The 12458-nt window shown below is 47.2% G+C and overlaps 1 protein-coding gene across 2 annotated transcripts in view; it reads left to right on the top strand.

Annotated features, from left to right (window-relative positions):
* Positions 1 to 12458, top strand: part of GALNT13 (polypeptide N-acetylgalactosaminyltransferase 13) — a 41229-nt gene that overhangs the window by 16588 nt on the left and 12183 nt on the right. For both annotated transcript variants that reach the window (XM_063161489.1, XM_063161488.1), the window contains 4 exons: positions 982 to 1152; positions 6207 to 6324; positions 10560 to 10740; positions 12231 to 12370. In XM_063161489.1, the coding sequence (XP_063017559.1) occupies positions 982 to 1152; positions 6207 to 6324; positions 10560 to 10740; positions 12231 to 12370 (610 nt within the window). The remainder of the gene's footprint in view (positions 1 to 981; positions 1153 to 6206; positions 6325 to 10559; positions 10741 to 12230; positions 12371 to 12458) is intronic.

Raw genomic sequence — 12458 nt, 5'->3', positions numbered from 1 at the left:
ATTCTCTCTGACCCCTTGAACTCGTGGAAATTTGCACCCTTTTTATTCCTTCTCTTTTCTTCTTTTCCCTTTTTTTCACCCTTTTTCCCATCTTTTTTTTTTTCCTTCTCCCCTCTTTTCCTCCCCTTTTCCCTCCTTTTTTCCTTCTTCCCCTGCTTTCCCCCCTTTTTCCGCTTCCTTCTTTCCCTTCATTTCCCTCTTGCCCTTGATTTTCTGCATTATTCTCCTTTTCCCCCTTTCCTCCCTTTGCCTTATTTCCCTTCTTCCTCCCCTTTCCTCCCTTTCCCCTTCTTCCTTTTTCTTTCTTGTTCTCCCTTTCCCCCATTTTCCCCCTTCCCCTACCTTTATTCTGTTTTCCTCTCTTTCCCCCCCTTTTCTTACCCTTTCCCTCTTTTTCCCCTCCTATTTTCCCTCCTTCTCTTCCTTCTAACCCTTCCCCCCTCTTTTCCCCTTCTTCCTCAGTTTATTCCCTCCTTTTGCTCTCCCTTCCCCCTCTTTTTCTCCCATTCCTCCCCCTTTCCCACCTTTTCCCTTCTCTTTTTCCCCTCCCATTTTCCCCCTTTTTTCCTCTTTCCCCTTCTCCCTCATTTTATTGCCCCCTTTTCTCCCCCCTTTTTTACTCATTCTTTTCTCTGCTTTTTCCCCCTTCTTTTACTCCCATTCCTCCCCCTTCTCACCTTTTTCCTTCTCTTTTTCCCTTCCTATTTTTCCTCCTTCTTCCCCCCTTTTCCCCTTCTCCCTCATTTTATTCCCCCTTTTTCCTCCCCCCTTTTCCCTCCTCTTTTTCTTTTCCTCCCATTCCTCCCCCTTCCCCACCTTTTTCCTTCTCTTTATCCTCTCCCATTTCCCCCCTTTCTTCCCGCTCTTTCCTCCCTCTTTTCCCTTTCTCCCTCATTTTATTCCCCCCTCTTTCCCCCTTTTCCCCCTTCCCTCCCTCCCTGCCCAAGCACCCCCATAAGCCCAAATTCCCATTTTCCCCAGGAAAACCGTGGTGTGCCCCATCATCGACGTGATCAGCGACGACACCTTCGAGTACATGGCGGGCTCGGACATGACCTACGGGGGCTTCAACTGGAAGCTGAATTTCCGCTGGTACCCCGTGCCCCAGAGGGAGATGGACCGCAGGAAAGGGGACAGGACCCTGCCCGTCAGGTCAGTGCTGCTCTTCCCCCAAAAACCCCCACAGATCCCAAAATCCCACCGCAGGATCACAGGCAGGGAGAGCCTGGCGTGTCCTCGCTGCTGCAACCTTGGGCCAACCCCATCCCGTCCTCTTCCCAGTGAGTTCCAAAGGATTCCAAACATTTGGAGAGTCCAAAGATTCCTGCCTGTTCAGCTTCCTCTGTTAATTTGCTGCAAACAGATTTTTAGTCCCATTTTTTCGGAATTTAAGGCAGATGTTCCAATGGATTTTTAGCATTATCGAACTTTGTACTCCAGTGATTTGCACTTAACCCCATCCCATCCTCTTCCAATGTTCAGGAATTCCCAAGATTTCTTCCTGTAGATCTCCCTTTGTTACTTTGCTGTTAATGGATTTTTATTCCTTTTTTTTTGGGCTTTAAGGCAAATATTCCAAAGGATTTCTGAGCATTTTTGAGTTTTGAACCTCATTGATTTGCACTTAACCTGATCCCATCCCCTTCCACTTCCAAAGGTTCAGGAATTCCAAAGATTTCTGCCTGTTCAGCTTCCTCTGTTAATTTGCTGCAAATAGATCTTTATTCCCATTTTTTCAGAATTTAAGGCAGCTATTCCAAAGGATTTCTGAGCATTTTTAAGCTTTGAACCCCAGTGATTTGCAGTTAACCTGATCCTGTCCTCTTCCAAATGTTCAGGAATTGCTCAGCTCCCTCTGTTAATTTGCTGTTAATGGATTTTTATTCCTGTTTTTTCAGAATTTGAGGCAGATATTCCAAAGGATTTCTGAGCATTTTTGAGTTTTGAACCTCATTAATCTGCACTTCACTGCATTCCATCCTCTTCCCAATGTTCAGGAATTCCAAAGATTTCTCCTTGTTTAGCTCCAGTGTTCAGGAATTCCAAAGATTTCTGCCTGTTCAGCTCCCTCTGTTAATTTGCTGCAAATGCATTTTATTCGTGTTTTTTGGGATTTAAATGCCCATTTTTTTTTAGAATTTAGGGCAGATATTCTAAAGGATTTTTGAGCACTTTTGAGCTTTGAACCCCAGTGATTTGCACTTAAATTCCTGGTTTATTGCTTGGAAAATGGGATTGATAACAGAGCACCCTGGGGGAAAAATGATCCAAGAGCGTCTCCTGACCTCTTCCATTTAATTGCTGGAATCACAGAGTGGAACAAAACCTCTTCCAAAATTGCAAATGGAGCTGAAAAGGGAACAAATGGAATAAATTCCTGGCCATGGGATGTTTGCTGAGCTCCAACAGCTGCTGGGGCTTCCTGCAAAATTCCAAAAGAGACCAAAAAAGGGTTCCTGAGTGGATGGAATGGATTTAAATCTGGGAAAGGGGAAGAATTCCAAGCCTGCAGGTGGAGGGAGGGACAGCTCAGGGATCAGTCCAGGCAAGGGAGGGATGCAATGGCAGGAAAAACTTTCCAAAATTGCTTTCAAAATTCCCATTTCTGTCCCTGATTGTCCTGGCCAGGCTGGAATATTGGGGAAGGGCAGATTTGGGGTTTATTTCCAGGATTTGGGGTTTATTCCCAGGAAAAGCCAGCAGGCCCTGGCTGTCAGAGCCAAGGGAATTGTTTTCCACCTGATCCAAAATTTCCTTTCCAGGCCAGCAGCTCTTGATTAAAGCTCAGGTGTGCATGGAAATTGGGAAAATGAATTATCCTAACGAGCTGCAGGGCCTTGCTGAGCTCCATCCATCCATCCTTATTTCCTTGCCTTGAAATGGAGCTGGGCTCAAAATTAATCCCAGCTCACACACTGAATTGACTCTTAAAATTGATAAGGCAAAAAAAAATGGAGTTTTTAAAATTCCTTTCCTTTTTCCCATCAGTTTTTGTCTGGAGTTTTGGGGGATTCTCTGGATAAAATGGCAGTTGGGAAGCAAAGGGGGGCAGAGGGACAAACGTCACCTGTGCCACAGTTGTCACAAAGAGCTGAGGGTGAAGGGTTGGTGCTTTAGGCTGGATTAAGTCCAAAATCTCAGGTTTTAGTCCAGGAATTTCAGTCTTTGGTGTCAGAGAATCCCAAAATCACGGGCATTTCCAGGCTCAGCACAGCCCATTTTTGTGGATATTTCCATGCTTTTTCCTCAGTTTTTGAAGCTGAAGGCACTCCAGGCTGGGATTAGAAATACTAAAAATATGGATTGTGGTACAGGGAATGTTTTGTATAAATTAGGGATCAAATCCTAGAAAAAAATGCAAGATCAAAAAATAGAAAAAAAGCCAAGATTAAATATCAGGAATGTGTCAGTATCATGGAATTTCCTGAGCTGGAAGGGAAAGGACCATTAATCCAACCCCTGCCCCTGCAAGACATCCCAAAAATCCCCCCTGTGCCTGAGAACATTTTCCACATGCTCCTGGAACTCTGGATATTATAAATATATTACTTATTATCTTGATATTATATTAATATCTTGATTATGAATAATTAAACCCGGAGTTGATTGCAGTTAATTAACCCTGCCTGGGTGATGAGCAGCAGGGAGTGATGTTGATCCTGGTGGATCAGACAGACCCACAGAGGTCTGGTTTAGGGGATTTTGAGCTGCTGGAGCCCTGGCTGGGATGGGATTCCTTGGGAAAAGCAGGATGAGGTGATACCATGAGGAGCTCCAGGGCTGGAATCCCTTTGCCATCCCTCTTCCTCTCCCATCATGAAATCCTGGGATGGGCTGTGGCTCGGCTGGGGTGCAGCAAACCCGGGATTGCTCCCGTGTTTTCTGAGCAGGAATGGGAATCCTGAGTCAATCACAGCAATTCCCAGGAGCTGTCAGGTGATTCCACAGGGAAAAGAGGCAGAACTGAGGAAAAAATTAATTATTACAGTTTAAAAAACACTTTAAGGCCTTTGACCTTCCCGATATTTTGATGGAGGGGATTTTCCAAGGAAAGCTCTGCAGGTCTACTTGTGTCCCATTAAATTCACATCCCAGGGAGCAGTCCTGCCTGCTGCATTCCCTTATCCCTGGAGCTGGGCTGGGGATCAGGGCAGGAGTCACTGAATTTTCCAGGGTGAAATTCAGCACTGCCAGGTTTATCAGGGAGGGATTTGGGAAGTGTTTGGTTTCAGAAAGCAAAGGACATTTGGGGTCCTTTGGAAGAATCCAGGTCTGTGTGTCCAGTTCAGTTTCATCCTTCTAAACTTGCTTAAGGCTCAGTCTGGGAAAAAATGGGGAATTTTGTGTCAAGCAAAGAGTGCCTCCATCCAGGGGAAGGAAGAAGGAGGAATGAGAATGTTGGGACTGGGATGGACCTTAAATCCCATCCCATTTCACCCAGGGACACCTCCCACTATCCCAGGGTGCTCCAGTCCCAATGTCCAGCCTGGCCTTGGGCACTGCCAGGGATCCAGGGGCAGCCACAGCTGCTCTGGCAATCCCAGCCCAGCCAGGAATTCCCAGTTCCCAGTGTCCCATCCATCCCTGCCCTCTGGCACTGGGAGCCATTCCCTGGCTCCTGTCCCTCCATCCCTTGTCCCCAGTCCCTCTCAGCTCTCCTGGAGCCCCTTCAGGCCCTGCCAGGGGCTCTGAGCTCTGCCTGGAGCCTTCCCTTCCCCAGGGGAACATTCCCAGCTCTCCCTGCCTGGCTCCAGCCCTGCAGCAGCTCCAGAGCCTCCTCCCAAGGGTCACTGCCCCAAATCCCACAGGTTTGAGGCTGCTGGCACCTCAGCAGAGGGGCTGGCATGGGCTGAGCCCCCAAACCCCTTTGGCTGTGCTGGGACATCTCAGAGCAGAGCTGGGATTTGGGATTGAGATGTTGGGATCTCGGAGCAGAGCTGGGATTTGGGATTGAGGTGTTGGGATCTCAGAGCAGAGCTGGGATTTGGGATTGAGGTGTTGGGATCTCAGAGCAGAGCTGGGATTTGGGATTGAGGTGTTGGGATCTCGGAGCAGAGCTGGGATTTGGGATTGAGGTGTTGGGATCTCGGAGCAGAGCTGGGATTTGGGATTGAGGTGTTGGGATCTCGGAGCAGAGCTGGGATTTGGGATTGAGGTGTTGGGATCTCGGAGCAGAGCTGGGATTTGGGATTGAGGTGTTGGGATCTCAGAGCAGAGCTGGGATTTGGGATTGAGGTGTTCCTCCCAGCAGCTGGGCTGGGCATTCCATGGCATTTCCATTTCCAGGGACATTCAGCCATCCCCTGGGGTTGCTTAGGTGTAAGGATCTTTAATCCTCTTGGCTGAGATTTTCCTGCTCCTTTGATGCCGTTTTGAGCTCCCTCTGAGGCAAAACCCAGCCATGAAACTCCTCCCAAATCTATTCCCAATTGGATTTGTGCTGCTGCTCGCTCAGGAGGCCCAAATCCCACCCAGTTTACCCTCACAGTTCCCCTGAAATAATCCATGGAAATGGGAGTGTGGCTGGGCCTGAGGTCCGTGGATTCTAGGCAAGAACAGGAAAATCCAGTCAGAATTTTCTTTATTTCTCCCTGGCGTGTGGCTGGGCCCAAGCTCCATGGATTTTGGGGAAAAGCAGGAAAAATCCATTCCAAATTTTCTTTATTGCTCCTTGGAGTGTAGCTGAGCCCAAGGCTTCATGGATTTTGGGGAAGAGCAGGGAAATCCAGTCAAAATTCTCTTTTCATAGCTTCTATTTGTTTTCCATAGAATTTCTGTGTGGTGAAATGTGCTGTAAATTCCACAGTGTCCTTCAAAAAGTCTTTTTTTTTTTTTTTTGTTCCCATTCAACTCCTCCCAAGCATTCCTGATTGGATTTGAGCTGCTGCTCACTCAGGAGGCCCAAATCCCACCCAATTTACCCTCACAATTCTCCTAAAATAATCCATGGAAATGGGAGCAACCCTGGAGTGTGGCTGGGCTGAGCTCTGTGGATTTTGGGGAAGAGCAGGGAAATCCAGTTAAAACTCTCCTTTTCTAGTTGTTTTCTGTAGAATTCCTGTGTAGTGAAATGTGCTGTAAATTCCAGAGTGTCCTTTAAAAGGTCTTTTTGCTTTTTTTCTTTTCTCTTTCCTTTCTCCCTTTTTTTTTTTTTTTCCTTTTCTTTTCTGTTTTCCTTTGTTTTTTCCTGTTTGTTTCCCACCCAGGACCCCAACTATGGCTGGTGGCCTGTTTTCTATTGACAGGAGCTACTTTGAAGAGATAGGAACTTACGATGCAGGAATGGATATCTGGGGTGGCGAGAATCTTGAAATGTCCTTTAGGGTAATTCCTGTTTTCCTTCCTTTTCTTTTCCCCCCAGAAAATATCCCCCATTTGTGCTGTCATTCCTTCAGGGAGCTCCTGCTTTAGCTGGCCTGCAAGTCATGATTTGTCATTATTTAATAAATAACTAAAAGATGGAATTTTTAAAATTTGGGGGAACCGCATTGGGGTATTTTGGGATTTTTTTGCTGCATGGAATATTTTAGTATTGAGGGTTTTATCCCTCCAAAATTCCATATATTTTGCTCATTGCTTCGTGGAAGAAACGAGGTGCCCAGTGGAAATTTGATACAAATTTATGTCAAAAAATAAAATTAAAAATATATTTTAAGACGTTTTGGGAATGGTGACATCATGGACTTGCAAGTTCCAGCTGGAATTCTGGGTCTGGGCCAGGGAAATTCCTATCCTGCAGAAAATGCTGATGTTCCTGCTGGGGTAGGGGTGAGCCACACCTCAGGAAATGCATCCACTCACTGCCCTTGGGATGGAAAATGGGAAATTGAGGAATGGTTGGAAGGGATGGTGGGAATGGCTTTGGACTCCTGGGATGTGTCCCAGTTTCTGGATTTAGTGCTGGGAATGACCCCCAGGACCCCTCTGGTGCCCACAGCACACCCTGGCAATGCCTTTCCCCCCTTTTCCTGTCTGTTCCGTTCAGCCAGGAATGTTTTCCCTGCCAGGGACCCCTTTGAAGTTTTTAGGGATTTTTCCAGGGAAAACCAGCTGGGAATTTGAAAGCTTTCCCAGGCCATTCCTCTGAACGTTAATTGTTCCCTTTGCAGGAAAATCAATGGGTTCAGTTCCTCCCCTGAGCCTGAATGCTTCCAATGAGGAGATTCCCACATTTTTTGCTGTTTGAAATCCTAAAATTCCTCCTGAGGTGTGCCAAGCCCCTTGTGCAGGAATGCTTTTCCTTGGTTTTCCGTGTTTTACAGGAGATCCCTGGAGCAGGGAGTGCCAGGCACTGTTAAAGCATTCCAAATGTGCCTTTCCACCCTAAACCAGTGAATAATGGGGTCAGGGGTAGGAATAAATTCGGATCTTGCCATGGGAAAGCCAGGGAATCACCTGGTGCTGTTTATTGGGATTTATTAGAGCCTCTGGAAGGAAAACCAACTGAAATCCGGGAATATTTTGTGTGACTTTATCAGGGACATCAAAGGGTTCAAATCCCAGCTGAGGGAACAAGTCCTTGTGAAAATGAGGGCCAGGAGAGCTGAAGGATCAGGGAGGTTCCTCCAGCTCCAGAGCTGCCTTTTCCAGTGGGATTTGGGAATATCTCCTGTCAGGAAAGCTCTGGTGGCAATTCCTGCCGTGGGACAGGGCTGGGATTGGAGTGAGGCACAGGAGTGTTCCTGTTCTTACACCCAGGATTTTATCACCAAAGGCTGGGAGGAGATATGGGACTGGTTCAGAATAATAAAAATAAATCCCAAAAATCTAAATCCCAAAAAATAAACCCTCCCCCCCCATATTTTGTGAATTCCTGAATCCTCATAAATGTTATCCAGTGCCTTTGCTTTCCCTGGATAGTGTCTGTCTCATATACATCTCCAACATTATCCCTAAGAATCATTACAAGGATTTGCAGCTTTTTTGCTCTCAGAGGCATTTCCAGGAGAAGCATCCATGGGGTATAATTTGATTATTTTGGGAAAATCCATGTTTTTTTCTTTTAGCTGCTTCTCGTTGCTGGTGGATCTTTAATGACTCCTTTTAGGAATGTCTTTTAATTAGGGGAAAAATAATGACAATTCCTGGCAGGTATCTCTTACAGCTCCAGGGGTTTGCTTTAGTCAAGGAAAACCTGATTTATTCCTAAACTTTATTTTTATTTATGGAATTACTGAAATGTTTAGTTTTCTGTTAAATTCTCCAAGTGGTTTTATCCCGCTTGGAGAATGCCCTGAAAACTTGATGCTCTGAAAGGATTTCCTATGGGAATTAAAAATGATCTGTCCATCAGGAAAAAAAAAAATTCCTATGAGATTATTCCTTAGGATAATCCAGGCAGGGCTGGGAAGGACAATGTGAGCTCTGGGTGGGGTAGGATGGGGATTATTTGGGATTTCTGGCACTGCTGGAAGTACAGGGGGAAGGGGATTCTCTGGATTTTCCTGCTGGAGCAGCCTGGGACAGTGGAAGTGTCCCTGGGTGGGTGGGATAAATGGGATTTAATGCCCTTCCATCCCAAACCATTCCAGAGTTCCCTGACTCCCTGGGGTCACCACAGCAAGGGATGAATGCATCCCATGCGCTGTGAGGGGAGCAGATCCCTTAAACCCCACAATTCTTAGCCAGGATGGGAACCTTTGGGAAGCAGTCATGTTCCCAGGGAGTGTCCCAGAAGGTTGGTTTGTTGGGATTTAAAAAAAAAAATACTGAAAAATATTCCTTTTCCTAAGAAGAGGGTTCAGGTTCCCCCACATCCCATCCCAGCTGGCACAGGGAGCAGATTGATCCAGGAGAGCCAAAACTGGGCTGGAAAAGTGTCCAGGAGCAGAGATTTTAAAAAATGGTGCTGTGGGAGGAATTCCCTGCCAGCTGGAATGGGAAACCAGCAGGGGAATGCTCGGATTTGGGATGGAGGGTGCCTCAAATTGTGTGTCTGGTTATTCCCAGATTGCTCCAAGAGCACATCCATGGTGAATATCTGGGATTTACTCCCAAATATTATATTCGTGTATATTTGGGGTTATTCCCAGATTTCTCCATGAACACATGCTTGGTGTATATTTGGGGTTTATTCCACACTCTCAGGTTGCTCTGGGAATACATCCCTGGAGTTTATTGGGGGTTATTCCTTGGAATTATTTGGGGTAATTCTATGGAATTATTTGGGGCTATTCCATGAGCACATGCTAGGTGAATATTTGGGATTTATTCTCTGGGGTGTACTTGGGGTTATTCCATGGAATTATTTGGGGTTATTCCATGGAATTATTTGGGGTTATTCTATGGAATTATTTGGGGCTATTCCATGAGCACATTCCTGGAGTTTATTTGAGGTTATTCCATGGAATTATTTGGGGTTATTCTGTGCTCCCAGGTTGCTCCATGAGCACATGCTGGATGAATATTTGGGATTTATTCTCTGGGGTATATTTGGGGTTATTCCATGGAGTTCTTTGGGGTTATTCCTGCTCCCAGGTTGCTCCATGAGCATATACTAGGTGAATATTTGGGATTTATTCCCTGGTATTATTTAGGGTTATTCCATGGAGTTATTTGGGGTTTTTCCCTGGGATTATTTAGGGTTATTCCATGGAGTTACTTGGGGTTGTTCCATGCTCCCAGGTTGCTCCATGAGCACATACTAGGTGAATATTTGGGATGTATTCCCTGGGGTATATTTGGGGTTATTCCATGAAGTAATGTGGAGTTATTTAATGCTCCCAGGTTGCTCCCTAGGCACATCCCTAGTGTGTATTTGGGATTTTTCCATGTTCCCTCTGGAATTCCTTGGCACCCCTGATCCCATAGTTCCCCCTGAGTCCCTGAGCAGTTAACACAGGGATGTTTCACTGCTGATCCCACAGATCCCATCCCTCCTCATTCCAGTGGAATTCTGGAAATGGAGGGAGCCCTAATTAGCTAAATCTGCCTTGGTTGCCATGGGAACTCAGGTCTGTGTCAAGGAGCTTTAATTCCAAGACTCCACCAGAGCTCCTGTTTAAAACTCCCCAAAAACTCAGAGATTGAACACCAGGAGGAGCCTGGAGGTAAAAGAATTGTAACAAAATAATTGAAGTGAAAAGCTGAAATAATTAAAGCATTTGAAATAAATAATCAAAATTTTAAAATGGAAATAAATATTTGAAATAAATAATTTTAAAATGGAAAGAAATATTTGAAATAAATAATTGGAAAAAAAAAACAGAACTAAAATAATTGAAGTAGATAATTGAAACAATTAAGATGGAGGACAAGAAGAAGAAGAAGGACAGGACATGCCCAGATTCCTCCATCTTGCCTCTTGAACCCCCATTCTAAAAACCCCAAAATTCTACTTTTTCACCCTGTGACAAATTCACTGTCATTCCACTCAAACCCTTGTAACTCCCCACACAAAGTTGGTGATTGTTTCCATGGGCTAAAATCAAGGCACAGGTGTCTGTGGCTCCGTGCCCAGGTCTCCGAGCCCCTGCCAGGCCTGGAGCCCTCCAGGGCAGCCAGAGCAATGTCCTGGGTCCCACGCAGTGTCCTGCAGGCTGGCCCCGTTGCCGTTGCAGATCTGGCAGTGTGGGGGCTCGCTGGAGATCGTCACCTGCTCCCACGTGGGACACGTGTTCCGCAAGGCCACCCCCTACACCTTCCCGGGGGGCACCGGCCACGTCATCAACAAGAACAACCGCAGGCTGGCCGAGGTCTGGATGGACGAGTTCAAGGATTTCTTCTACATCATCTCCCCGGGTACGGCTGGGCTTGGGGTGTTCTGGACGTCTGGAGTGCTTCCTGAAAAAGGGAGATGGCAATGGGAGGTGTCCTTGAGTTGTTTGGGTTGGAAAAGTTCTCTGAGGTCTTGGAGTCCAACCATTGCCAGCACTGCCCCCTGTCCCCAGTGCCACATCCACAGGGCTGTGGAATCCCTGCAGGGATGGGGGCTCCACCTGAGCACCTTTTCCTGCAGGAATTGCCCCAAAATCCCCCCTGAGCTGCCCTGGGCCAGCCTGAGGCCGTTCCCTCTGCTCCTGTCCCTGTTCCCTGCGAGCAGAGCCCGACACCCCGGCTGTGCCCTCCTGGCAGGGAATTCCAGAGAGGGAAAAGATCCCTGGGGATCCTCCTGTGCTCCAGGTGAGCCCGGCCCGGCTCCCTCAGGGATTCTGCAGCCCCGGCCCGGCTCCCTCAGGGATTCTGCAGCCCCTGCCCGGCTCCCTCAGGGATTCTGCAGCCCCGGCCCGGCTCCCTCAGGGATTCTGCAGCCCCGGCCCGGCTCCCTCAGGGATTCTGCAGCCCCTGCCCGGCTCCCTCAGGGATTCTGCAGCCCCGGCCCGGCTCCCTCAGGGATTCTGCAGCCCCTGCCCGGCTCCCTCAGGGATTCTGCAGCCCCGGCCCGGCTCCCTCAGGGATTCTGCAGCTCTGTTCCCTTCCCTGGACACGCTCCAGCCCCTGATCTCTTCCCAAGTTATTAATATCTGCATTAATTAATAGATAAAATATAATGAGGTTGTTCCCCAGCATTGGGAAGCAAATGGACGAGAGAGGGAAATAAAAGGAACGTTTTCATGGAAGTTCTCCATAAAAAGAAGTAGGAAATAACAGTTTGTTTTTTTTTTTAATAGGGCATTCCTAAATATAAAAAGATATTTTAAAATATTTTTAATCTGCTTTTTGATCCTTTTCCATTCCTATTAATGAGGAAAATGGGGATCTCTGGATAATTCTCTGGGAGAACAAAGGAATTTGCCTGTTGGTAATGAGGATTCTGTTGTCTGGCACAGCCTCATCCCCAGCTCCTCTGGGAGCTGATTCATCCCATTCCTGAGCTGAGATCCCAGGAGAGAGGAGCCAGGGGCTGGTCCCAGTGGGAAATAGACTTCTCAGCATAATGAGGGGCACCCCTCAAAATTACATCCCAAATTAAACGTCTGGAGAGATCCGGTTCCCTGGGAAAACAGAATTCTGCTGGAGGAGAGCTCAGCTCTCATTTTTGGGGTATTGAGCCTATTTTTAATTGGTGCCTTCTCCTGTTTTTGTGTGGATAACAGGAAAATCTTTATCTGTGCTGAGATGAGTCAGGAACCAGAGTTTTTAATAAAGCCAAGCTGGGTTTAAGAAAACCATTGGAGGGGTGGTGAAGGTGGATTGTGAAGGTGTTTCTGTCAGGAAAGCCATGAAGGGGAGCTGGGGTGACGCTGGGATTTTCCCCAAATGTTTGATGGGCTGTTCTGTCCCCATTGCAGGGGTGGTGAAGGTGGATTATGGAGATGTTTCTGTCAGGAAGGCCCTGCGGGAGAGGCTGGGCTGCAAACCCTTCTCCTGGTACCTGGAGAACGTGTACCCCGACTCGCAGATCCCGCGGCGCTACTACTCCCTGGGAGAGGTACTGCAGTTCACCGTGGGCTGCTGGGAGGGGATGGGAATGGAGGGACAAGGCGAGGGCAGGAAAGAAAGGAAAGCAGGAATTGCAG

Source organism: Melospiza melodia, chromosome 8 (genome assembly GCF_035770615.1).
Source record: "Melospiza melodia melodia isolate bMelMel2 chromosome 8, bMelMel2.pri, whole genome shotgun sequence".
Taxonomy (NCBI): Eukaryota; Metazoa; Chordata; class Aves; order Passeriformes; family Passerellidae; genus Melospiza; species Melospiza melodia.
Note: the sequence above shows the minus strand (reverse complement) of the source record. Positions and strands in the feature narration are given on the sequence as shown.